The 27,983-nt window shown below is 46.3% G+C and overlaps 1 protein-coding gene across 1 annotated transcript; it reads left to right on the top strand.

Moving 5' to 3' along the window:
- The first annotated feature begins 3,109 nt into the window (after window positions 1-3,109).
- On the top strand, window positions 3,110-27,577 carry HDAC1 (histone deacetylase 1). The gene is given in 15 exon segments (XM_070764893.1): window positions 3,110-3,256; window positions 8,232-8,344; window positions 9,683-9,800; window positions 12,033-12,107; window positions 13,628-13,766; window positions 14,884-15,025; window positions 15,678-15,770; window positions 17,335-17,443; window positions 18,505-18,645; window positions 21,049-21,157; window positions 21,242-21,372; window positions 22,600-22,664; window positions 22,666-22,753; window positions 25,002-25,050; window positions 26,361-27,577. Coding segments are annotated over 15 exon segments (1,449 nt in total). The 5' UTR covers window positions 3,110-3,207; the 3' UTR covers window positions 26,389-27,577.
- The last annotated feature ends 406 nt before the right edge of the window (window positions 27,578-27,983 follow it).

The following is a 27,983-nucleotide window of genomic DNA, read 5'->3' as shown; positions in this document are numbered from 1 at the left end:
CACCCATGTCCAGGGATGGGCTGCTGCCTGGACAGGGGGACAACGATGCAGTGGGGTAGCAAAAATGGAGCTCCACCCCAGAGTACCTAATTTGCACTGAAAGATGTTGAAAGAAAATGCAGGGCATCCTGCATAAACCACATCCGCAGTGTGGTAGTAAAATATTTGGTAGCCCTTCACTGCCCATGCCCCACTTGCACCCCGATTGCTGGTCCAAGCGCAGGGGGAGCCTCCAGATTCCTTAAGGTTGATTGAAGACCCTAAATGGCTTTTGAAAACTCATCTGCCACCAGCTTGTCCATTCACAATTTCTCTCCCTGCCCAGGTGCAGTAGCAGAATTGCCCTGGTCAGAGCCACGGGGGTGAGCACACGTCACCGTCCGACCTTAGCAGCCCACCTCTGGGGGTTATGATGGAGAAGGGCTTTATTGGGACCCCAGAGCTCTCCTGAGAAGTTCACGGCTAATCTCTGACAAACCTCCCACTTTTTTCAAATGGAAAAGTAAACCAACATTTAAAGATACCCGGAGGAACCGAGACGCAGAGTTCTCACACCAGCTCGGCAGGTGCAAAGCGAGCCTTTTTTTAATTACTCCTTTTTGCTTCAGGTGCTCTGGTATATGCACCTGGTGTAGGTCAGTGTTTCCCAACCTTGGGAACTTGAAGATATTTGGACTTCAACTCCCAGAATTCCCCAGCCAGCAGTTAGCAAATGGAGTTAGGCATGAAAGCCCAGCTGAATGACTTTGGGCCAGTGACTCTCTCTCAATCCAACCTACTTTACAGGGTTGTTGTTTTGGGGAAATTAGGAGGAAGGAGGATTACATAGAGGGATATAAAAAGAATAAAGATGGGATGATGATGATAATAGCAACAGCCTTTTTGAATAAAGCAGTGTTTCCCAACCTTGGGAACTTGAAGATATTTGGACTTCAACTCCCAGAATTCCCCAGCCAGCAAATGCCGGCTGGGGAATTCTGGGAGTTGAAGTCCAGATACAGTGATACCTCATCTTACAAACGCCTCGTCATACAAACTTTTCGAGATACAAACCCGGGGTTTAAGATTTTTTTGCCTCTTCTTACAAACTATTTTCACCTTACAAACCCACCGCCGCCGCTGGGATGCCCCACCTCCGGACTTCCGTTGCCAGCAAAGCCCCCATTTTTGCGATGCTGAGATTCCCCTCCTGGGAATCCCCTGCAGCATCGCAAAAACACAGAAGTCCAGAGGTGGGTTTCCCATGGAGGGGAGCCTCAGGGGAATCCCAGCAGCGCAAAAACGGGCGCTTCAGCTGGCAAAAGGGGTGAATTTTGGGCTTGCACGCATTAATCACTTTTCCATTGATTCCTATGGAAAACATTGTTTCATCTTACAAACTTTTCACCTTAAGAACCTCGTCCCAGAACCAATTAAGTTTGTAAGACAAGGTATCACTGTATTTTCAAATTGCCAAGGTTGGGAAACACTGCCCTACACTACTTCAGACAGATGGTTATCCAACATCTGCTTACAAACTTCCAGTGTTGGGGCATTCACAACTTCTGGAGGCAAGCTGTTCCACTGATCAACCGGTCTGACTGTCAGGAAATTTCTCCTTTGTTCTAAGTTACTACTCTCCTTGTTTAGTTTCCAACTTTAGGGCGTGTGGACTTTAACTGCTAGAATTCTGGGAGTTAATCCACAAGCCTTAAAGTTGCCAAGTTAGCTCTTACCTATCCTGGAAAGAATGCTCTATGGCAGGGGTCTCTAACCTTCCACTGGCTGGGGAATTCTGGGAGTTGAAGTCCACCAGGCTGCTTAAAGTTGCCAAGGCTGGAAACCCCTGCTCTATGGTCCATTCTGGGGAATTCTGGGAGTTGAAGTCCAAATATCTTCAAGTTCCCAAGGTTGGGAAACACTGGTGTAGGTAGGTGACTTACGAACCTGGCAATTGCAGTTGTAAGTTGTGAGAGTCCTAAAACAAATGACCCATGTGACCAGACCTGTTTTTATGGCCATTTTGCAGCAGCCATAAAGCTAAAGCCGTGGTCATTAAGCAAGTCTATTTTTGCTATTCCCCCCCCCCCCCCCCAGATATTTAAAGTGAATGCTGGTTTGCAGCAAAACCATTGGAAATGGCAATCATGTGATTGTGGGAAGAGGGGCAACATCAGAACTTCAAGTCTACCAGGAGGTCATAAGTAGTTTTTGGGAGTCTGTTGTAGCGGTCACAAAAAGGGGAGTCCACTGCCTTTTTTATTTCTGGGGTGACACCCATGAAAAAGAGTTTTGCTTGCACTGTTGTGGCTGCCATTTTGACTTTTTTGACCATACATAGGATCCGAGGAAGAGAAAGAAGGTGGTGGAGGAAGGGTAATTCACAGGTTACTCTGAGTGTATAGTTTCTTGAACAAGCCATAATAATTTGGGTTCACCCATGAGCTTAAAACCCGGCTTCCAAAACGAGAGCAATTAGGAAATTGTGTAATTTGATCTTTTCTATATGCATACATGCTTAATACATATAAGTTATACATGCAAGATTTTGTGTTTTCAATTGTATTTGATCTGAAATTTAGTTTAAAATTCCTAATGAGGGTTTTCAAAATGCAGTAAATTTAATCAGAATTTGTCACAGGGAAAAACAGGTCAGAGAGCAGGGGAAGGTTTAAAAATTAAGGGCAAATCATCTAAGATAGAAGGGGCTCGTTTCGAAAAATGCAATTAAAATAAGAGCAGCGAATGAGACTTCAACGCTTCTTAAAAATCTTTTAAAATCCTTTAAGATTGAATCTTTAAAAAAAAAACTTTGATGCGGAATGTGTGAATTTTTAAAAACGCCCAGCGTACTTTCAAAAAGCAGATATACATTATTATTTGCATGGGGGGGGGTCGTTTCGTAGGGGGACACAACTAGAGGAATGTCTCCCCCTCGTGTGAAAAATGGTACCAGCCCATCCTCAACACACCCCTGTATTTCTCCCCCAGTGGTACAGCCGGAGCAACTACTCGCGGCTCGATCTAACATGTTGTCGCCAAACGCCACGCCCCTCCAGGTTCCCTATTGGCCTTTATCGGGGTGCCTCCGCTTGTGATAGGCTAGGGGGCGGGGAAGGGTCCGCTCAGGGCCGCCCTCTCCTGCCTGGCCAGGCGGGCTCGGTTGCGTGGCGGGACTCGGGTCCGGACTGAGGCGCCGTCGGGACGCGGCGGCGGCGGTGGAGGAAAATGGCGCTGACTCAGGGGACCAAGCGGAAAGTCTGCTACTATTACGACGGTGAGTGAGGGGCTCCGCGTTGGGAGGGCGGGGCTTAAGGAGGAAGGGGAGGGACCAGGGGGGAGGGGGCGGCGGCAGAAGGGGGACTACACCTCCCATCGTCCACAGCGCCCTGCTTGCATCGCCTCCTCAACCCCCGGGGCGGGGGACTCCATCGCCCATGCTTCCCGGCTGGGGGCAGATCGGGATGCGGCGTTGGGGGTTGCATTGGAAGGGGGGGGTGGAACAACAGCCCGGAGAGGTCGGACAGGCTGAGCGTGGGAGGGGCGGAGGGCGGGGCTCCGGAGGGGGCGCTGAGCGGAGGACTGAACCAAATAATGGCGGTGGGGGGGGGGAGAGAGAAAGAAGGACCCGATTGGCCAAAGCCTCGCGAAGGCCGGCCGGATGTTCACCCCCGCGTGGCAGGTGGAAGGAGATGAAAGGCGGATGGGGGGGGGGAGCTGACGGAGCCTCTGTGACCTTTGAACCGGGAAGGGAAAGGGGTCAGGCCGGGACGTCGGGAGGGGGGAAGGAGAGGGGGGGGCTCAGGTGGGATGGGGAGGTACACTGCCCCCCCCCGTGGCTCTGACTGTTGGTGGAAGTCTAGGGCATGTGAATGGACATGTAGGTGTGCCACAGGTGCACCTGCCTGTCCGTTCACGGTTTCACTACCTGCCCAGGTGCAGTAGCAGAATTGCGCTGGACTCCACGGTTACTGTACAGAAACAAGGGCCCACCTGCGTGTCCGCACACAATTTCACTAGCTGCCCAGGTACAGTAGCAGAATTGCACTGGACTCCACGGTTAACGTGCCAAAACATGGCCGTACCTGCACGTCCTTTCGCTACCTGCCCAGGTGCAGTAGCAGAATTGCACTGGACTCCACGGTTATTGCACAGAAACACAGGTGCACCTATGTGTCCGTGCGTGATTTCGCTACCTGCCCAGGTGCAGTAGCATAATTGCACTGGACTCCACGGTTAACGTGCCAAAACATGGCCGTACCTGCATGTCCACGCATGCTTTCACTACCTGCCCAGGTGCAGTAGCATAATTGCACTGGACTCCACAGTTTACGTGCCAAAACATGGCCGTACCTGCATGTCCACGCATGCTTTCACTACCTGCCCAGGTGCAGTACAGAATTGTGCTGGACTCCACTGTACATTGTTTATTATTGTTGTGAGCCACCCCGGGTTTTCGGAGAGGGGCGGCATATAAATCTAATAAATTATTATTATTAATTACCACACCAAAACACGGGCGCACCTGCATGTCCGTGCGCGATTTTGCTACCTGCCCAGGTGCAGTAGCAGAATTACACTGGACTCCATGGTTACTGCACCGAAACACGGGCGCACTTGCGGGTCCATGAGCGATTTTGCTACCTGCCCAGGTGCCGTAGCAGAATTACGCTGGAGTCCGCTAGCACTCAGAGCCAAGGGGGCGAGCGCACGTCACCATTCCACCTTAGCAGCCCACCTCTGGGCAAGAGCCTTGGAGGGTGGCAGAAGCCATCAAGGCGACGGCCCCCCAAAGGGACCCCTGGTGTAAGGCTGGGGCTGCCCAGTTGCAGAGAGAATGTCTTTGACCAGAAGGAAAACATCGGCCACAGCGGCTGGTGCTCAGTGGCATCCCTGTTTGGGGGTTTCTGCCCCCGTGAAGAAAGACAATGTTGAGCGAGGGAATTCTTGTCGTCCCCGGTTTGTCTGGCCTTCACCCCCATCATGAGCAATTCCGCAAGCTGCATTGGCTGCCAATTGGTTTCCAGGCACGATTCAAAGTGTTGGTTATGACCTATAAAGCCCTACATAGCATCGGACCAGAATATTTGTGGGACCGCCTCCTGTCGCATGAACCCCACAAGATTAGGTCCCACAGAGTTGACCTTCTCTGGGTCCTCTCTATAGACAATGTCACTTGGCAGGGCCTTCACTGTGGGGGCTCCGTCCCTCTGGAATCAGCTCCCCCCTGGAGATTCGTACTGCCCCCACCCTCCTTGCCTTCCGTGAGAGTCTTAAAACATCTATGCCACCAGGCTTGGGGCCACTAGACTTTAGCCTCCTGACCAACAAATGTATTTATTGAATGGGAATGAAGAGTTTTTAATGGTCTTGGGTTTTTAGATTAATTAATTTAAGATAATTGGATTTAGGATGTTTTATTGTTCCTTTATATGCTGTAAGCCACCCCGAATCCTTGGAGAGGGGCAATATGTAAATCCAATTAATAACAAATCCAATAAATAAATAAAAATAAACAAATAAACCTTGTAGGCCATGGATGTTCAATATTGTCTCAGGGCATCAGATGAACTATGTTCATAAACACTTATACAATAAGAAATGGCTTGGCATGTGATATGCAGCTCACAACAGCCTTGGTGGGTAGGCCAGGCCCAAAATGAAAGAGCCTCATAGTGGCTCCAAGTAACTTTCATGACTGATTTGAAGAGAGGTTCCCAGTCGTGATCCAACAACGGCTGCAACATTGGAAAGGTTTTACCAAGCTGACCAGTCTTTCTGCTCTCTGTAAGCATGTAGGATGAAGCTCAGGATGTGACCTACAAAATGTCACCTACAAAAAGATATTGATAAAATTGAATGGTCCAAAGACGGGCTACAAGAATGGTGGAAGGTCTTAAGCATAAAACGTATCAGGAAAGACTTCATGAACTCCATCTGTATAGTCTTGAGGAGAGAAGGAAAAGGGGGGACATGATCGAAACATTTAAATATGTTCAAGGGTTAAATAAGGTCCAGGAGGGAAGTGTTTTTAATAGGAAAGTGAACACAAGAACAAGGGGACACAATCTGTGGTTAGTTGGGGGAAAGATCAGAAGCAACATGAGAAAATATTATTTCACTGAAAGAGTAGTAGATCCTTGGAACAAACTTCCAGCAGACGTGGTTGGTAAATCCACAGTCACTGAATTCAAACATGCCTGGGATAAACATAGATCCATCCTAAGATAAAATGCAAGAAATAGCATGATACAAGAAATAGTTGGACCAGGAGATCTTTTTCTGCTGTCAATCTTCTATGTTTCTAGGACATGGGGTGTTTCAAGCAGCCGAGGGGGCAGCTGTTGTTGGTAGGGAATCAGATGGACTAGTGCTGTCCAAGTGTATTGGAAAAGAATCTGGAGATTTAGCAGGGCTGATAAACTGAGGAGGGAGCTAGCTGGGTGTGGACGGAGGAGGAAGTTGGTGGAAAATTAAAGAAAGGTTGTTGCTTTTACCATTGTGGCAACACCTTGGAAGGCTCCTTTCAAGTTCCAGGGACCCTTGTCCTACTCCAAAGCAACTCTTGGGCCTGTAATGATTGGGGGGGGGGGTAGAGCTTTAGGTCCTAGGTTTTCTGGATGAGGATAGGTCTGAATTGGACCCTTGGACTTCCCCAGCTTCTTAAACTAATTTCTGACTTGAGTGATCTCTATTTCTATGGAGTACTGTGTACAGTTCTGGTCACCGCACCTTGAGAAGGATATAATGGAACTGGGAAAGGTGCAAAAAAGAGCAACAAGAATGACCAAGGAAATGGAGCCCCTCCCTTATGAAACCAGGTTGCAACACTTGGTCTCTTCAGCCTTGAAAGACGGCGTTTAAGGGGGGACTTGATTGAAGTGTATAAAATCATGCATGGGATAGAAAAGGTGGATAGAGAAAAAATATTTTCTCTATCCCACAATACTAGGACAAGGGGACCCTCCCTAAAGCTCATAGGTAAAGCAAGGACAGATCAAGGGAAATATTTCTTTACCCAGGGGGTCCTTGGTTGATGGAATTCCCTTCCAGAAGAGGTCGTGACAGCTGTCAACCTTGATAGCTTCAAGGCAGGATTGGACAGATTCATGGATGCCAAGTGTATCATAGGTGGTGATTGAAACGGATGTCCATGTGCCGCCTCTATGTTGGTTGAGGCAGGCAGGGTTCCCTTGGGTCCCATTTGTTGGGGGTCAAGGGAAAGGGAGGGTCTTGCCTTTTCTTTCTGCTCAAGATCCCCATGGACAATTGGGGGGCCACTGTGAGACACAGAATGCTGGACTCAATGGGCTTTGGCCTGATTTAATATGGCTCTTCTTATGATCTTATGTTCTATGCTCTCTCTTCTCTGGCCTCAGAGCTGAAGATGTTTATACTTGGAAGAGGCTCCTATTTCCTGTTGTCTCTATTGCCCATTTTAGCCTGGGAAAGTTGGCCTGTTTCTAGAAAGGGAATTAGTTCGTTGGGAATCACTTCTTCGTCTCAGCCTCCATAGGTGATGTTTTCAAAGACATGCTCGGGCCTTGTTTGAGAAGAAGGAAGGCCATTTTCCTGGGTGAATATGTAATCTCATACAATTGATATTTGCTTCAGGCTATGTGCTTCTTGGGGCCCAAAGCAGCTTGTGTCTTCAGGAAGATGGTGGAAGGTCTTCAGCATAAAACCTATCAGGCAAGACTTCATGAACTCAATCCCGTATAGACTGGAGCACTGTTTCCCAACCTTGGCCACTTGAAGATATCTGGACTTCAACTCCCAGAATTCCCCAGCTGGGGAATTCTGGGAGTTGAAGTCCAGATATCTTCAAGTGGCCAAGGTTGGGAAACACTGGTCTGGAGGACAGAAGAAAAAGGGGGGACATGATCGAAACATTTAAGTATGTTAAACGGTTAAATAAGATTCAGGAGGGAAGTGTTTTTAATAGGAAAGTAAACACAAGAACAAGGGACACAATCTGAGGTGAGTTGGGGGAAAGATCAGAAACAATGTGAGAAAATATTATTGCACTGGAAGAGTAGTAGATGCTTGGGACAAACCTCCAGCAGACATGGTTGGTAAATCCACAGTCACTGAATTGAAACATACCTGGGATAAACATAGATCCATCCTAAGATAAAATACAGGAGGGCAGACTAGGTGAACCAGGAGGTCTTTTTCTGCCGTCCATCTTCTATCTTTCTGTGTAATGATAATGTTGTACTCCCCCCCCCCCTCTTTTCTTTGCCTCTTAGGGGACATTGGAAACTATTACTATGGTCAAGGTCACCCCATGAAGCCTCATAGGATCAGGATGACTCACAACCTTCTTCTCAACTATGGTCTTTACAGAAAAATGGAAATTTATGTAAGTTTTTTAAAAACTGAACATTGGAGTTTTCATCCGCGTTTACTGATTGGGGTCCGTGGCTCAGAAAGAGTGGGAGCTACGACAAGGGGACATGTCGTCCTCCCCAAATCACCCCAGATGGTGGCAGCGATCAAGGAGGACCAGTGGACTTTGGTCCCATCTGGGGCTGAATCCTGATTGGAAGGTGTCCTGGTCATCTTTTTATTTGAGGCTTTTTTGTGGTTGCTCAAACACCCCTTTTTGTTATGCCGGTCCCTTCCCTAATAGCCCCCCAGTGAGTTTGGAATGCAATTCAAACACACACTGTCACAGAGAGAAAGAAAGTAAGTTTATCCAAACCATATTTCTTTGAGCACACACTCTAAAAAGAGCCAAATGTCTCTCACCCGGAAAGAGTCCTTGAATGCGGCAAAAAGCAAACAAAACAAGCAGATAAGGCAGCTGTGAAACGTTCACAGCCACCCACGTCAAAGAATTATTTAACTGTGAAGTGTCCAAAAATCAGTAGAAGTCCTGGAATAATTCAAACAGTAGCAATGGTCTTTCTCCAATGGATAAACACCCACACGCTCACTCCCCAGCGCCCGTAATTTATCCCCAAACACATTAGTCTAATTGCCTCTGAAACAGGTGTTCTCCCTTATCTTCGGCAATGCCTGTGCAGCTGGTCCCTTCTTGCCATGAGTCTGTGTACACGGGCATCCACAAGTGGATCCTCCTCTGACTCTGATGTTTCACTAATGGGAGCACTGGCTGATGGGCTGGCTGCACCCACCTCTCCATCCGATTCATCTCCCCCATTCTCTGTCCTTGGCTGTGAATCAACTTCACTATCAGAGTCTGCTGTCAATAAAACACGTCTCTGTGATTCTCCGAAAGCCTCATCCAAATTCCCCCGTTGCAGGAGCTGGCCCAGAGCCAACCACAACACTTTTCAAGAACCCCAATAAAGTCAGAGCTATGCTTGAACAATGTTCAGAAGTGACGGCCTTATCAAGTTTGTTTATTTATTTATTTGAATTCTGTGCCACCCAATCCCGAAGGACTCCAGGCAGTTTACAGTAATAATATAAATCAGTGTTTCCCAACCTTAGCAACTTGGAGATATATGGACTTCAACTCCCAGAATTCCCCAGCCATTATTCGCTGGCTGGGGAATTCTGGGAGTTGAAGTCCAAATATCTTCAAGTTGCCAAAGTTGGGAAACAATGATATAAATAGAAATACCAATAGATACAAAACAATAACAAAAAAGTCAAGCATAATGTAAAACTATAACACCCCGTATTAAAATAAACCCATTAAGTTCTCTTCCTCCCTTCTCTCTTATTTCAGCGACCTTACAAAGCAAGTGCCGAGGAGATGACCAAATATCACAGTGACGATTACATCAAATTTCTGCGGTCAATTCGCCCAGATAACATGTCCGAATACAGCAAGCAGATGCAGCGATGTGAGTGAAAGTGGAGGATGTTATATTTTTTTGCCTCTTCTCAGGAACCATTTTCCACTTACAAACCTGAGCCTCCAAAACTGTAACCGGAAAAGGCAGGGAGAAGCCTCCATGGGGCCTCTCTAGGAATCTCCTGGGAGGAAACGGGGCTGGAAAAGGCAGGGAGAAGCCTCCATGGGGCCTCTCTAGGAATCTCCTGGGAGGAAACGGGGCTGGAAAAGGCAGGGAGAAGCCTCCATGGGGCCTCTCTAGGAATCTCCTAGGAGGAAACGGGGCTGGAAAAGGCGGGGGGGAGCCTCTGTGGGGCCTCTCTAGGAATCTCCTGGGAGGAAACGGGGCTGGAAAAGGCAGGGAGAAGCCTCCATGGGGCCTCTCTAGGAATCTCCTGGGAGGAAACGGGGCTGGAAAAGGCAGGGAGAAGCCTCCATGGGGCCTCTCTAGGAATCTCCTAGGAGGAAACGGGGCTGGAAAAGGCGGGGGGGAGCCTCTGTGGGGCCTCTCTAGGAATCTCCTGGGAGGAAACGGGGCTGGAAAAGGCAGGGAGAAGCCTCCATGGGGCCTCTCTAGGAATCTCCTGGGAGGAAACAGGGCCAGAAAAAGTATTTTTTAATTAATATTTTTTGAAAAAACGTGGTATAGGCTATTCGCGAAGTTCGAACCCGCGAAAATCGAGGGAACACTGTACTCTATTCTACTTGCCTCTTCTCAAGAACCATTTTCCACATACAAACCTGAGCTTCTGAAACTATAATCGGAAAAGGAATTCTCTCTAGGAATCTCCTGGGAGGAAACAGGGCCTGAAAAGACGGGGAGAAGCCTCCATGGGGCCTCTCCAGGAATCTCCCGGGGGGTGGGGGGAACAGGGCCTCCACCCTCCCTGTGGTTTCCCCAATTGCACACATTGTTTGCTTTTACATTGATTCCTATGGGGAAAATGGCTTCTTCTTACAAACTTTCCTACTTAAGAACCTGGTCACGGAACGAACTAAGTTCATAGGTAGAGGCACCACTGTACTAACCATCTCCAATGTGGAGTCCTGCCAAGCTCCTAATGCTCTCAGTTTTCTGGAGCTCCAGCAGGTGGCGCCACCCCCTAGCATTGTTAAAAGCCAATGGACAGCTTGAACAAATGTTAACATCCCACTTTCATTATTGAGCAGCTTGTGTGGGTTTTTTCCCCATGTAAGCAAGATATCTCAATGCAGTTGCTCAGTTTTTGCCTCATGTTCCTAGTCCACTTGAACTCCAGTGGAAGGACAGCTTGATTGATTGATTGATTGGATTTGTATTGTCGCTAACAGCGACAATAAAACAGTGTACAATAGTAATTTGGTATTAGAAACGATTAAAAACCCATTAATATAAAAACCAAACATACATTCAGACATACCATGCATAGAATTGTAAAGGCCTAGGGGGAAAGTGTATCTCAGTTCCCCCATGTCTGGCGGCAGAGGTGGGTTTTAAGAATCTTACGAAAGGCAAGGAGGGTGGGGGCAGTTCTAATCTCTGGGGGGAGTTGGTTCCAGAGGGTCGGGGCTGCCACAGAGAAGGCTCTTCCCCTGGGTCCCGCCAAACGACATTGTTTAGTCGATGGGACCTGGAGAAGGCCAACTCTGTGGGACCTAACTGGCCGCTGGGATTCGTGCTGCAGAAGACGGTCCCTGAGGTAATCTGGTCCGATGCCATGAAGGGCTTTATAGGTCATAACCAACACTTTGAATTGTGACCGGAAACTGATCGGCAACCAATGCAGACTGCACATGGTTCACAAATTATTTACATTTATCAAATTTAGAGCAGTTCTGGGTGATGTACAGTTAAATCTCTTCTTCCTTGTCCTCTTTAATCAGTTTTCTAAATCTGCTCAAAAAAATAAATGGAACACTCAAATAACACATCTGAATGAATGAAATATTCTCATTGAATACTTTGTTCTGTACAAGGTTGAGTGTGCACAACAGCAGGTGAAATTGATTGTCCATCAGTGTCGCTTCCTAAGTGGACAGTTTGATTTCACACAAGTTTGATTTACTTGGAGTTATATTGTGTTGTTTAAGGGTTCCCTTTATTTTTTTTGAGCAGTGTATATTCCAGGAAAAATCTCTCTTGTTCTTGGGGGAGGTGTTTGGGTTTTTTTTCAAATTCTGATATTTCTATTTCTCTTTTTGGCTGGAATCATTGATGCGTTGTGATTAAACAAGGACTTCTCCTGTTGCTTTCTTTTTCAAGTCAACGTTGGAGAAGATTGCCCTGTGTTTGATGGGCTGTTTGAGTTCTGCCAACTTTCTGCAGGAGGGTCTGTTGGTAAGTAGCCATCCCAGTTTTAAAAATAAAAAACCTCAAAGGATGTACGGTACTAACTGCGCCGCCTATTTTACTGAGGACCTCACTTTCATTATGGAATTGCAGACTGATTCCTGCCTCTTTTAGGCCACGCAAAGTTGCACTGAATTTAAAATATCCCTCAGAATGCAAATTATTTCAGACACTTTTGAAAAATGTCAATCTTGATAAATCTAGAAGAATCAGAATTTTATGAGGCTTGGCAAAAGGTATATATCTGGTGGGATACAAAGAAACAGAGATAACCTTATTTTTACACTGTTTTAAATATATTTGTACCTAGTAGTTGTATTGTATTAGACAGTGATTATTAACAATATAAAGATAAACTCCTTCTTTCTTCTTCTATCATTTCTGTTTTTTTTTCTTTATAGTTTATTTCAAGTCATAATTTTAAAATTTCTGTATATTTTTAAATGTTTTAGATGTGTTTTTACTTATTATCTTACAATTGATATACTGTACTGTATACAAGTATTTTATAAATAATGATAAAGTTAGTTTATTTTTTAATTTTTTTTTTACTTATTATAAATATAAAGATGACTTCTACTTTGAGAGGAGCGATTGTTGCTCCACTAAATGTTACGTGTAATGTATGTTTTGTCTGTCTTTGCAATTTAATAAAAAATATTTTTAAAAAATGTAAAAAAAAAGAAAGAAAGAAAAATGTCAGGATATTGATCCTCAACGTAGAACCACAATTAGGCCCAGAATTTCTGTTGCTGAACAAGGTGGTCATTAAGTGAGTTGTGTCCAATTTTATTACCTTTTTTGGACATAGTTAAGCAAATCTCTGCAGCTGAATGAATCACATGGTTGTTAAGTGAGTCTGGATTTCTCCATTGGCCTCATTGGTGGGAAGCCGGCTGAAAGGTTGAAAATGGTGATCACATGATTTGGGATGCTAAACCATCATAAATACATGCCACGCCCCCAAATTTTGATCATGTGATCATGAGGATGGTTCAAGGACCACTTTGCTCTGGTTTAGTTTCAAAGCGGGGAAAAATCAGCACACAAAAGGTCAAAGTCAGCAAAGCAGTCAGGAAACACAACAATCAGATAATCCTCCACAATGGCCAAACCCACAGGCTGCTCTTTATAGCAGCCTCACTAATGACCACAGCCCCACCCAACCACAGGTGGCCTCATTTTCTTTGATAATAATCTCTCAGTTGTTGATCTCCTTCTGAGCTGTCTGCCACACTCTCCTCCTCCCTGTCACTCATGTCTTCTTGGTCAGAGGAGCCTTCATCAGCAGATTCCACCGGGGGCAAAACAGGCCTGCAGCATGTGGATGTCTCCCCCACATCCACAGTCCTTGGGGCAGGAGCTGGGCCAGAACTAACCACAACAGTTTTCTTACAGATGTTTCATTACCAAACTAGGTATCATCATCAATACACTCTGAATGGGTCTGGTTGTGACAGCTGCTTTGTCGTTTCTGCTCTCTCACTTGTTTGAAATTCTCTCCCCAGCAAGCGCAGTGAAACTGAACAAGCAGCAAACCGACATTGCGGTGAACTGGGCTGGAGGTTTGCACCACGCCAAGAAGTCCGAGGCTTCGGGCTTCTGTTACGTCAATGACATCGTCCTGGCTATCTTGGAATTGCTGAAGTACGTGACGTTGCCACTTTATATATTCTGGACCTAAATGAGATTGTCATCTTTATGCGCCGCTTTAGAGGGTGTGGACTTCAACTCCCAGAATTCTCCAGCCAATCATGCTGACCGGGAGGTTTTGGGAGTTGAAGTCCACATAACAGTGAAGGTTGAGAAACAGTGCTTTATACAGTGGGACCTCCACTTACGAACTGAATCCGTTCCGTGACCTGGTTCTTAAGTAGAAATGTTTGTAAGAAGAAGCAATTTTTTCCATAGGAATCAATGTAAAAACAAATAATGTGTGCGATTGGGGAAACCACAGGGAGGGTGGAGGTCATTTCCTCCCAGGAGATTCCTAGAGAGGCCCCACGGAGGCTTCTCTCTGCCTTTTCCGGCCCCGTTTCCTCCCAGGAGATTCTTAGAGTGGCCCCGCCGAGGCTTCTCTCTGCCTTTTCCGGCCCCATTACCTCCCAGGAGATTCCTAGAGCGGCCCCACGGAGGCTTCTCCCCGCCTTTTCCGGCGCTGTTTCCTCCCAGGAGATTCCTAGAGCGGCCCCGCCGAGGCTTCTCTCTGCCTTTTCCGGCCCCGTTTCCTCCTAGGAGATTCCTAGAGTGGCCCCGCCGAGGCTTCTCTCTGCCTTTTCCGGCCCCATTACCTCCCAGGAGATTCCTAGAGCGGCCCCACGGAGGCTTCTCCCCGCCTTTTCCGGCCCCGTTTCCTCCCAGGAGATTCCTAGAGCGGCCCCGCCGAGGCTTCTCCCCGCCTTTTCCGGCCCCGTCACGGAACAAATTAAGTTCGTAAGTCGAGGTACCACTGTATAGGCTTCCAATGCATAGAACATATTCAGCGCCCTGGCTGTGTAATTTTCAGCCCTTAAGGCCTCTGGCAGCTGTGTCCACCTTTCCTGGCCCCTCGATATTACCTGGGGATGACCATTGGAAACCTCACCAGGCTGTCAGTCATACCAGCTTGCTTTCTTCTGAACAAATCCTCGTGTGGCTTTGGCGACTGAATGTTAAAACCTAATAATTTTGAATTATACTTGTGTGTGTGGGGGGGGGGGGGGGGATGTCTGGGTTCCTCATGGCTGAACTTTGTCTTTGAGGTGCAACCCCTTTGCCCCCCCAGGTACCACCAGAGAGTGTTGTATGTTGACATCGACATCCACCATGGGGACGGTGTGGAGGAAGCCTTCTACACCACAGACCGAGTCATGACAGCGTCCTTCCACAAGTATGGGGAATATTTCCCAGGAACTGGGGATCTGCGGGTGAGAACGGGAGCTTGAGGTGCCTCTTCCTTCTTTTGGGTTGGCTCTCCCACTTCCCGGGCCCTGTGTTAGGGACAGAGCTTTGCACGGCCTTCCCTCCTTCTAAAACAAGATGATTGGCGTTCTCTGGGTCAGAGGGACTAACACGCTCATTCCCAAATTGAAAAGTTTAACGCAAGAGAAATTGTGTCACAATGTTAGTGGATGGAAGAAAGGGTAATAATCTCATTGGTTTTGTTGACTCTTCCTATAACTGAAATAAGCTCTGATGAGAACATCTGACTGATGTTGTTTCAACTCAAAAGCTACGTCAGTTAGACCCTCATTCCAGATCTGTGCTCTAGATCGAAAGACACCCCAAAATTTTTCCAATAATAATAATAATAATAATAATAATAATAATAATAATAATAATAATAATGGATCGGCAAACATAATTTGCCCACTACATCACGCAGTCCTAGGTGCTTGGGAAGCGCCCAACTGGGGATGAAATACGAAATCCAGCATAGTGATCTCGTTTGCTGTGTTGTATTGATGATGATGATAATAATAATAATGATAATAATAATAACAATGATAAATAATCATATGCCGTCCCTCTCCGAAGCCTCGGAGTGGCTCACCGATGCCGTCTTTTCTTCTTCCTAAGGATATTGGTGCAGGGAAAGGAAAGTATTATGCCGTCAACTACCCTCTTCGAGATGGGATCGACGATGAGTCTTACGAAGCCATTTTCAAGCCGGTAAATGTCTTAGTTCGTTTTGCAGGTGCTGCCGTTGCCTGGCTAAATTTTGCAGGCTCGCAGATTGTGGAGAAAGGTGCAGCTTCTAGCAGTGGCCATCAGAGGATCCTTGATGTCCTCTCCAACCTAGGGTGGAGGAGCAGTGGGGGGTGGGGGGTGGGGTGGAAGACCCGGAGCTTTCAGGGATGGAAGGGCAGGTTCAGCACTGACGAGCCCTCGGTCTCCTTCGGGAGGAGATGGGTGGCTGGTCCCTGATCTGCATGGGAGCATGACGTGAGGCTGGAGCGCTGGGTGGCTTCTATCGGGGACGAAGCATTGGGCTGGCTTTTCATCTCTGCCAGAAATTGGGCTGAAAGGAAAGGGGTCCCGATGGTTTTTTTTTATTTTTATAATAATATTTTTTAATTAAATTTTTATCACAACAAACAAAAAAAAATCTTAAAGAAAAAGTGCCCAACACCAATAACCCCTCCACCATTTAGGGGGTTAAATTATTTACAATAAGTTTCAATTTCTTCCTTAGCTCCGGTTTACATTTCTTTACATACAAAAAGTGATTGGAGTTTATTTTTCACATTGTCGTCATAAATTCTACTTAAGATATAATCTTTCACCTCGTGCCATCAGCTTCTCCAATTTATTTTCATCAAAGTTATTTAATCTTATTTCCATAATTTCGAAGTGGATGTGGTCCACCATGTACCAGTAGCAATTCTGGATTGTCCATTTATTGCTGTCCTTCCACCCTAACACCACTACTGCTTGAGCACTTTCCAAAGCTGCTCTTTTGATTTCTTTAAATTCTCGTAATTCCCCATGTTTAACTAACGTTGCTAATTCTTTCGTGATTATCCAATTAATGTTTAGCATATCGTTAATTTCATTCTGTACTTCCTTCCAAAATGTTTGAACTTCAACACATTCCCAGAGCATGTGCATAAAAACTCCTTTTATTTGGCAACCAAGGGGTCCCGATGGTGACCCTTCAGGTTCTGGCTGTCGATCAGTTTCCGGTCACAATTCAAAGTCTTGGTTATGACCTTTAAAGCCCTGCATGGCATTGGACCAGAATATCTCCGGAACCGCCTGCTACCGCACGAATCCGAGCGACCGATAAGGTCCCACAGAGTTGGCCTTCTCCGGGTCCCGTCGACTAAACAATGTCGTTTGGCGGGCCCCAGGGGAAGAGCCTTCTCTGTGGCGGCCCCGGCCCTCTGGAATCAACTCCCCCCAGGAGATTAGAACTGCCCCCACCCTCCTTGTCTTTCGCAAATTACTCAAGACCCATCTACACCGCCAGGCATGGGGGAGTTGAGACACCTTTCCCCCAGGCTTCTTTTAGATTTATGTTTGGGTATGTATGTGTTGTTTGCTTTTTAAATATGATAGGGTTTTTATGTGCTTTTAATATTAGATTTGTTTTTGCTAGAATATTGTTTTTATTGTTGTTGTGAGCCGCCCCGAGTCTTCGGAGAGGGGCGGCATACAAATCTAATAAATTGAATTGAATTCTGTGCATTTGATGCATCACCACCATGCTCAGGTGTTTCTTTTTACTGGCCAGGTGATGTCCAAAGTGATGGAGACCTTCCAACCGAGTGCCGTTGCACTGCAGTGTGGCTCCGATTCCTTATCAGGGGACAGGTTGGGTTGTTTTAATCTGACCATTAAAGGTAAGAGGGGTTTCTTGGAAGGGGGTGAGTAGTGGCTTATTCAGGCCGTCCGCGGGATATTTTGCTGGTCAAAATCAACCCTGTGTCCTCTGAGGGGCCTCTCAATGTTTTGCAGCAGTAGACCATCTCTGAAGGTTGCAGCAGTAAAAAAAAGCAATTTCCATGCTTGGCATGATTAGGAAGGGAATTGAAAATAAGTCAGTTAAGTGTTGTATTGCCTCTGTACAATTCGATGGTGAGACCACACTTGGAGTACTGTGTATAGTTCTGGTCACTGCACCTCAAGAAGGATAGAATGGAACTGGGAAAGGTGCAAAAAAGGGCAACAAGAATGTTAAAGGGAATGGAGCCCCTCCCTTATGAAACCAGGTTGCAACGCCTTGGTCTCTTCAGCCTTGAAAGACGGCGTTGAAGGGGGGGACTTGATTGAAGTGTATAAAATCACGCATGGGATAGAAAAGGTGGAGAGAGAAAAATTATTTTCTCTATCACACAATACTAGGACGAGGGGGCCCTCCCTAAAGCTCATAGGTAAGAAAGTGAGGATAAATAAAGGGAAATATTTCTTCACCCAGAGGGTCCTTGGTTGATGGAATTCCCTTCCAGAAGAGGTCGTGACAGCTGTCAACCTTGATAGCTTCAAGGCAGGATTAGACAGATTCATGGATGCCAAGTGTATCATAGGTGGTTATTGAAACGGATGTCCAAGTGCCGCCTCTATGTTGGTTGAGGAAGGCAGGATTCCCTTGAGTACCATTTATTGGGGGGTCCAGGGAAAGGGATGTTTTTGCCTTCTCTTTCTGCTCAAGATCCCCATGGACAATTGGTGGGCCACTGTGGGACACAGAATGCTGGACTCGATGGGCTTTGGCCTGATTCAGCAGGGCTCTTCTTATGTTCTTATATTTCTGCCTTATGTGATCATCAAGGTTTCTCTTTAACACAAAGGGCTCCTAAATGCATCTCTTCCCACTGTTTCGTGGCTCACTTGAGTTGTTTCGCTCCATCATCGTTTTGCTCATTTGTGGCTAAACGGGAACTGACCCCCTCCCTTCCCCCAGGTCATGCCAAGTGTGTGGAGTTCATCAAAAGCTTCAATTTGCCCACGCTGATGCTGGGAGGTGGCGGCTACACCATCCGTAATGTGGCGCGGTGTTGGACGTACGAGACGGCTGTGGCGTTGAACACAGAGATCCCGAACGGTATGGAGATGACCCTTGGAGAGCTCACCTGGGGAGGGGGGCATGGACAGGGAGCCCCAACAGCCAGGGGAACCAGGGCAGCTGCTGAGCTGCTTGAGAGTTGTAGAGCCAAGCACCAGAAAACCAGGCAGCCCTGGGACTTGGGGTGAGTCTCTGGAAAAGATCCGAATGACGCTTAAAGGATGAGTTTAAGGCTTGTCCTGCATCAATATTTGTTGTGGGGTCTGGTGCTGAGTTGCAGGCGGAGAGAGAACTTTCACAAGGACAGAGACAAATCAGCCTTGAATCCTTGGTGTTCTGTCGGGCTCTCTGGTAGAATCCTCCCAAAAATGCACAGGTACAAATTTCAGACACACACATATTTGAAAATTCAAAACAATGTTCTTTATAATGAAAATTCACTTAAACCAAGCCCTCTTTTGGTATAGCAAAGAGCACTGGTCTCCAAACAAACTGGTAATTTGTACAAGTCCCTTATCAGTTCTGTGATACTTAGCTTGCAGCTGTGAGGCAATTCACAGTCCTTCTTCTTTCACAAAGTGACACACTGCTCTGGTTTAGTTTCAAAGCGGGGAAAAATCAGAACACAAAAGGTCAAAGTCAGTAAAGCAGTCACGAAACACAACGATCAGATAATCCTCCACAATGGCCAAACCCACAGGCTGCTCTTTATAGCAGTCTCACTAATGACCACAGCCCCACCCAACCACAGGTGGCCTCATTTTCTTTGATAACAATCTCTCAGTTGTTGCTGCCTATGCATCACTCTCCGCATGCGTGGCTGTATCATGAACTCTTGTTCCGAATCCAAGGAGGAGCTAGAGAATTGATCTCCTTCTGAGCTGTCTGCCACACTCTCCTCCTCCCTGTCACTCATGTCTTCTTGGTCAGAGGATCCTTCATCAGCAGATTCCATCGGGGGCAAAACAGGCCTGCAGCATGTGGATGTCTCCCCCACATCCACAGTCCTTGGGGCAGGAGCTGGGCCAGAGCTAACCACAACACCTTGGTATGCACAAAGAGGCCTTGGAAGGACCTTCCCTAAAATATCTGATAATTCTGCAGAGTAGTGTGTTTTGGTCTGGCAAGATTCCTGTCTATGAGCAAACAGTAATAAAGAAACTATTCTGGGCAATTCATTGTGTCATTTTTTTGGTCCCTTGTGCTTGAGCCTTTATTGCTAAGGGAATTGTGATGCTACTTAAGAAATGCGTAGTAATTGCCAGTGGACAATTTAAGTTTTAGGTTTATTTTTTACCGTATTTTTCGGAGTATAAGACACACCGGAATATAAGACACACCTTAGTTTTGGGGGATGAAAATAGGGAAAAGAATCTGCTCACCAGGCATTCATCTGGCTAGCGTCCTTAGTCTGGTCAGCTTCAGCACATTATTTTATCCCCTGGTTAAGGGCTTAATTTTTTTTTAAATTCTGAGAGAGAAACAATGAAAGATCTTGCAAGCCGGTAAAAGCTGGAAACATCATTAGCACATGGAAAGAAACAGTCTTGGCAAGTAGAGCAATGGAAAAAACCCTGCAAATACTTAGGGTTTGCAAAACATTCTTCGCAAAGAGTAACAATGTAAGACCTTGCAAGCCGGTAAGAGCTGGGAACATTGTTAGCACCTGGTTAGGGCTGGAAAGAAACTTACTCAGAGCAAGTTAGAGTAATGAAACAAACCCTGCAAAGACTTAGGGCTTGGGAAACATTCTTCACAGAGAAAAACAATGAAAGAGCTTGCAAGCCGGTAAAAGCTGGGAACATTGTTAACACCTGGTTAGGGCTGGAAAGAAACATTTGGAGCAAGTAGAGAATGGGGGGGGGGGGGGTGAGAATCAAAGACAGGGTTTGGAAAACATTCTTCGCAGAGAGTAACAAAGAAAGAACTTGCAAGCTGGTAAGAGCTGGGAACATCGTTAGCACCTGGTTAGGGCTGGAAAGAAACTTACTCAGAGCGAGTTAGAGTAATGAAAAACCCCCTGCAAAGACTTAGAGCTTGGGAAACATTCTTCACAGAGAAAAACAATGAAAGAGCTTGCAAGCCGGTAAAAGCTGGGAACATTGTTAACACCTGGTTAGGGCTGGAGGAAAAAAAGCTACATTCAGAATATAATTATCAGCCTCTTTTAGGGAGGAAAAAGGTGCGTCTTATACACCGAAAAATATGGTAATTTTGCAGGCATCAAAGTGCATTTTGTGTAATCTCCAGTTTTCTGGCAGCACCAGCCTCCTGCTTTGGTTGGACTTTTAGGATCCCATGGTTGTTTGATTTTGCCCTTTCTTCAGCCCCATTTCGAGGCCCTGGGTGCCTTCTTTGCGTCTTTCCTCCGTGTCCTTTTGCGTTGCCTTGTGTGTAGGTTCAACTCCCTTCACCTCCATGCTTTGAACCCTTCTTCCACAGAGCTTCCTTACAACGATTACTTTGAATACTTTGGCCCGGATTTCAAACTCCACATCAGCCCTTCCAACATGACCAACCAAAACACCAACGAATACCTGGAAAAGATAAAGTAGGATTTGCATTTATTTTGGGGGAGTGGGTAGGTTTCTGCTCCTGCAGGGCTCCTGCTTGACTGTGGATGTCTCGGTTGCAGGCAGCGTCTCTTTGAGAACCTGAGGATGCTCCCTCATGCGCCTGGTGTGCAGATGCAGCCAATCCCAGAGGACGCCGTGCCCGAGGAGAGTGCCGACGAAGAGGAGGAGGACCCTGACAAACGGATTTCCAGTGAGTGACAAGCCCAGAGGGGGCTTTTAGTTAGTTTAGCTAGTTGTAGTTAGTTATAGTTTATTAGATTTGTATGCCGCCCCTCTCCGGAGACTCGGGGCGGCTCGCTTTTTATTTAGTTAGTTATTTTATTAGGGTTGAAAGGGATCTTGCAGGTCATCAAGTCCAACCCCCTGATCAGTCACACACACCCAGCCAGATGGCAGTTCAGTCTTCTCTTGAACCACACCCAACCACAGGTGAACTCTTATCTCTTGTAATAAATTTTCTATTCATTGCCCTGCGCCTGCGTACGTCAATAAATGTCTCTCCATCCAAACCCAGTGAGGATAATGATGATGAGCTACTCCCTGTGTCAGACACTTCACTTGTCAGCAGCCGACGGCAGCAACACTGGCCTCTGACACTGCGAAGATCCACCCACATCCACCCCCACAGTTGTTCTGCCGGGCTCTCTGGTAGAAGCCTCCTGAAGATTCAAGGGTACACATTTCAGACACACACACACGTTTGAAAATTCAAAACAATGTTCTTTAAACCAAAAGTCAAAATAAACTAAAGCACTCTTTTTGTATTGCAAAGAGCACTCGTCCCAAAACAACCAGGTAGTCTGTACAATTTCCCTTAATCAGTCATTAAGTACTTAGCCAGCAGCTGTGAAGAAACTTCACACCCCTTCTTCTTCCAAAGAAGGGAGACACACACACACACACACACACACGTTGCTCTGCTTTGGTTTCAAAGGCATGAAAAAGCAACAAAGTCCAGCAACACAAGATTCCTGATAAACACCGATCAGATATTCTTTCGCAACGGCCAAACCCACACGCTGCTATTTATAGCAGCAGCCCTAATTACTGGAGCCCCACCCAACCACAGGTGGCCTCATTTTCTCTTGTAATAATCCTTCAGTTGTTGTCTCCTATGCATCACTCTACACATGCGTGGATGTGTCATTAATTCTTGTTCAGAATCCAGGGATGATACAGATGATTGATCTCCTCCTGGGCTGTCTGCCAAAGTCCCCTCTTCCCTGTCACTCACGCTTCCTTGGTCAGAGGAGGCTTCGTCGGCAGATTCCATCGGGAGCAAAACAGGACTGCGGCATGTGGATGTCTCCCCCACATCCACCTGCACATTCCTTGGGGCAGGAGCTGGGCCAGAGCCAACCACAACAGAAATGTAGAGCCACTAACGTCCTTTTCTGCTTCTTCCCACCCCCCCCAGTCCGCTCTTCGGACAAGAGAATCGCCTGCGAGGAGGAATTCTCGGACTCGGAGGACGAAGGCGAAGGGGGGTCGCAAAAACGTCGCCAATTTCAAGAAGGCCAAACGGCCAAAAACGGAAGAGAAGGAGGAGGAGGAGGAAGAAGAGAAGAAAGGTAGAGCTGTTTGTTTTTGTCCTGCCTGATTGGTAATGTGCTTATTACAGGGGGGGGGGAACACCCCCCACCCTCCAGCCCCCTAAATTAGTGGCGGAGCTGACCTTTCCATCAAGGCGTCTATTCTCCCGTCCAGTGAAAACTAATGTCAGGCCTGGAAGCCCTTGCAGAAATGCCATGCGGAGTTGCCCGTGTGTTTTGGCCTCCTGGACTAAAACTCTGTGTGGTTTTACTATCTGAGTAAGTGCAGATCGTTTGTTTTTAAGCAGTGACAGGTTATTCCTCTATATTTGGGCTTTTGGCTTGTGTCCTATTAGGAGTACAGGTAATTCTTGATTTTACCACCCTACATCTGCCCCAAAATAATACATTTATGAGAAAGCTGGAAGGTACAAACCTCCTTATGAAAATGAAGTGGTTTTCTCCCATTTATATCACTATTTGAGGCTTTGTTAGGTTAGAGCAGTGTTTCTCAACCTTGGCAACTGTGGATTTACCGACCACATCTGCTGGAAGTTTGTTCCAAGCATCTACTACTATTTCAGTCAAATAATATTTTCTCCCGTTGCTTCTAATCTTTCCCCCAACTAACCTCACATTGTGCCCCCTTGTTCTTGTGTTCCCTTTCCTATTGAAAACACTTCCCTCCTGAACCTTATTTAACTAGTGAGGGTTGAAGAGATTACATTAGAACTCTAATTTGAAGATATCTGGACTTCAACTCCCAGAATTCTCCAGCCAGCGAATGCTGGCTGGGGAATTCTGGGAGTTGAAGTCCAAATATCTTCAAGTTGCCAAGGTTGGGAAACACTGAGTTAGAATTCTAATGTAATCTCTTCAATCCTCACTAATTAAATAAAGTTCAGCAGGGAAGTGTTTTCAATAGGAAAGTGAACACAAGAACAAGGGGGCACAATCTGAGATGAGTTGGGGGAAAGATCGGAAGCAACGTGAGAAAATATTATTTGACTGAAATAGTAGTAGATGCTTGGAACAAACTTCCAGCAGACATGGTTGGTGAATCCACAGTCACTGAATTTAAACATGCCTGGGATAAACATAGATCCATCCTAAGATAAAATACAGGAAGTCGTATAAGGGCAGACTAGGTGGACCAGGAGGTCTTTTTCTGACGTCAGTCTTCTATCTTTGTATGTTTCCAGTTAGTCTTTGATAGCTCTGGGTGCCAGCATGAATTCCACAGCTAAAATTTTTCACTTTCACAAGGAAATAAATACAGGATGAACTCACCAAATTGTTGTCTTTCCGTCCTCAGTCCATAATAGCGTTAGAAAATTATTAGGGAATGTGGTCAATTTTGGGTGTGGTGGACATGTAATAGGAATAAGAATATAAGAACCTAAGAAGAGCCCTGCTGAATCAGGCCAAAGCCCATCTAGTCCAGCATTCTGTGTCACACAGTGGCCCACCAATTGTCCTAGAATAAGAATTGGAAGGGATTTTGGAGGTCTTTGTCCAACCTCCTGCTCAGGCAAGAAACCATATACAGTGTTCCCTTGATTTTTGTGGGGGATGCGTTCCGAGACCACCGGCGAAAGTCAAATTTCCGCGACGTAGAGATGCGGAAGTAAATACACTATTTTTGGCTATGAACAGTATCCCAAGCCTTCCCTTCACACTTTAAACCCCTAAATTGCAATTTCCCATTCCCTTAGCAACCATTCAGATTATTACTCACCATGTTTCTTTATTAAAGTTTATTTTAAAAAAATATTTATTAAAGGCGGACGAAAGTTTGGTGATGACATAAGACGTTATCAGGCGGGAAAAACCGTGGTATAGGGGGGGAATCGCGAAGTATTTTTTAATTAACATTTTTGAAAAACTGGTATAGACTTTTCGCAAAGTTCGAACCCGTGAAAATCGAGGGAACACTGTACCATTTTCAGGCAAATTGAGCTACACTTGTGAAAGCTCCAGCTGAGCTGGGCCACCGTCTCCCCGTGCCTTCTCTGTCATTCAAATATGACTGATATCGAATGGTCCTTCTTGGGGTTCCCCCACCCCCCCTATGAAAACCTTCCCTTTCTCATCCAAATAGCTGCCTTGGTTCTTCATTTTTTATTTCTTCAGTTCAGAACCGAGGAAGGTTCTCGGATGACAAGGGAAATGTTTCCAAGGGACACCCACAGCATGTTAAAAGATGTCTGTCTCTCTGCGTGTGTGTGTGTGGGGGTCCATCCATCCTATAACTTAGAGAAACAGGGTTATATGTTCCTTCCCACAGAGGGACACGAGGAAGAGAAGAGGAAAGAAGAACCCACAGAGGCCAAAAGGTGAGAGACCCTGGAACGGGGGAGGGAGTTAGGGGGAGGCGTCTTTCTGCAACGTCCAGATCTGGTTCCTCCTCCTCTGAATGAAGCCTTTTTTATACCTGCATGGAAGTGCTCACTTTGTGCAAAAAGAAAGCTGGGAATTTAGTTTAGTTTATTTAGATTTGTATGCTGCCCCTCTCCGAAGACTCGGGGCGGCTAACAACAATGAAGAAGGCAATGCAAACAAATCTAATATTAAAAAATAATCTAAAACACCCCCCCCCCCCCCCAATTTAAGAGACCAATCATACAAACAAGCATGCCATGTATAAATTCTATAAGCCTAGGGGGAAGGGAAACACTTCAGTTCCACCATGCCTGATGACAGAGGTGGGTTTTAAGGAGCATGCGAAAGGCAAGGAGGGTGGGGGCAACACTGATATCTGGGGGGAGCTGGTTCCAGAGGGTCGGGGCCGCCACAGAGAAGGCTCTACTCCTGGGTCCCGCCAAATGACATTGTTTAGTCGACGAGACCCGGAGAAGACCCACTCTGTGGGACCTAACCGGTCGATGGGATTCGTGCGGCAGAAGGCAGTCCCGGAGATATTCTGGTCCGGTGCCATGAAGGGCTTTATAGGTCATAACCATTTGGGGAGTCTGCTCAGTAAGTTTAGAATAGAATAGAATAGAATAGAATACAATTCTTTATTGGCCAAGTGTGATTGGACACACAAGGAATTTGTCTTTGGTGCAGATGCTCTCAGTGTGCAGAAAAGAAAATATAGATTTGTCAAGAATCATGTGGTTCAACACTTAATGCTTGTCATAGGGGTCAAAGAAGCAATGAAGAAACCATCAATATTAATACAAATCTTAGGATACAAGCAACAAGTTGCAGTCATAGAGTCCTAAGTGGGAGGAAAAGGATGAAAGGAATGATGAGAAAAAACTAGTAGAAATAGAAGTGCAGACTTAGTAGAAAGTCTGACAGTGTCGAGGGAATTATTTGTTTAGCAGAGTGATGGCGTTCGGGAAAAAACTGTTCTTGTGTCTAGTTGTCTTGGTGTGCAGTGATCTGTAGTGAGGTTTTGAGGGTAGGAGTTGAAACAGTTTGTGTCCAGGATGTGAGGGGTCAGTAAATATTTTCCCCGCCCTCTTTTTGACTCGTGCAGTCTACAGGTCCTCAATAAAAGGCAGGTTGTCAGCCGTTGTTTTTTCTGCAGTTCTGATTCTCCTCTGAAGTCTGTGTCGGTCCTGTTTTGAAATGAGGATTGCCTTTTCCCCCTGACATTCCCTAAGCTCATCTATTGCCCCCTTTATTTCTCCCACAGCATAAAGGAAGAAGGAAAATCCACCTAACGAAGGCTGCACAGCTGGGGGAAAGCAACAGCTGCCTGGTTCTCCGATTCAGCACCCTGGTTCCCTCCCTAGGCCACAAGATTTGTATTTTATATGTTTGTGTTGATTATTCCTGTAAATCTATGGGGGACTCGAGACCTGGCTGCCAAGAAGGTCGGGAACCTGCTTGTCCCAGGGAGTTCCGCGGATGAGGTTCCTGCTTCTCGCGCCCCCCTTGCTTATGGCATCAGGGAGATTGTGTGTTTCCTTTCGGAACGCAAACCCCGAGCGTCCCTTTGCTTTGTGCTTGTTGCTTTTAAAGGATGGTTCTCTTCTTGGAGAAGGTAATTTTTCAGGGGAAAGCTAGTCGCCCATTCATTCGCCTCTTCTTTGACTAGCTTAATGAGGTATGGAAACTTAGCCATAAAACTCTGGAAGTGTTATACGGGGTGGGACGAGGCGGGAGACCCAGGATCCCAAGCCCTCTTACCCGTCTGTAAAAGCCTTGGAAGGGTCGGTCCCTTTTGAGGAACCATGAATGTAAACCATGGTTTATTTCCTCAATCCCACTTGGACAACTCTGTGGAGTTGCAGGGGAGGCGCTGACCCCCTCCTGCTTGTAGGATAATATCGGGGCTCCTCCCCTTTGGAGCCAGGAGCAGATATAGATGTCTCCGTTTGGGTTTTGTGATCCCCTGATCCTCTTTTTTAATATTGTCTCGGAGCTCTTGCTTATGAATGGATACAAAGCCTCCAGGGGGCCCTTAGGAAACCCCCCCCCCTGTTGTTGCAGGAGGGTCCTATAGAAGGACACCTTCCTGAAATAAGGAATCCAGCCAGACCCCCTTCCCTGCTCCTGGGTTGCGTATTTCCAGGAGGCAGCATAGGCTCCAGTAGGCTTTCCAGCAGGGTGGGGTCTCCAGGGAACCCAGGAAGTGGGAGATAGAACAGAATGTCACTGTTTGGGGTGGACCCCAGCAATGCTGCTAATTTTGCCATGTCACTCTTTCACGGGTGGAGGGGAGGGGGGGGAAGGGTTTTTTTAATTTGTTTTTAAGTCTTTTTTTTAGTTGCTTGGATGCAAACGCTCTCGAATTGTTCTTACTCTTTGATACTTGTATTGGTGAAATAAAAGATCATTGTATTTGTGTGTTTTATATATATATATATATATATATAACAATATATATATTGTTTTTTTAAAATAAAAGCTTTTATTTTCATTTTTGCAGGGGGGAAAAAATCTTTGTAATAAAATTGGATCTGTTTTTTCTGTTTTTTGGCAGTGAATTCTTAGCACATTTCAATGTCCTGCAAGATTTCTTTTCCTCCAGGAGACTGTGGCAGTGGGGGAAAGGTTTTATGCTCACGGCTAATGCTCACGGTTCACACGAAACACTCATTTTCTAGCCTTTCCCCCTTTCTCACCCCAGAAAAGTCCTGCCTTGAGGAGGACACAGCCCAGAATTGGGTCCAGGGAGGTTCCCAGGAGGTGGTGGGAATGATCAAGGTGGAACGGTCTATGGAAGCAATGCGCCATGCGCACACCATTTAGCAAAGGGAAAAATCCCAGTAAGTCACGTGATGCTGCTGTGACATGTGTTTGACACCCTTTC

The sequence above is a fragment of the Erythrolamprus reginae genome, chromosome 11 (genome assembly GCF_031021105.1).
Source record: "Erythrolamprus reginae isolate rEryReg1 chromosome 11, rEryReg1.hap1, whole genome shotgun sequence".
Lineage (NCBI taxonomy): Eukaryota > Metazoa > Chordata > Lepidosauria > Squamata > Dipsadidae > Erythrolamprus > Erythrolamprus reginae.
The sequence above is the reverse complement of the archived record's forward strand: the minus strand, read 5'-3'. Positions and strand labels throughout refer to the sequence as shown.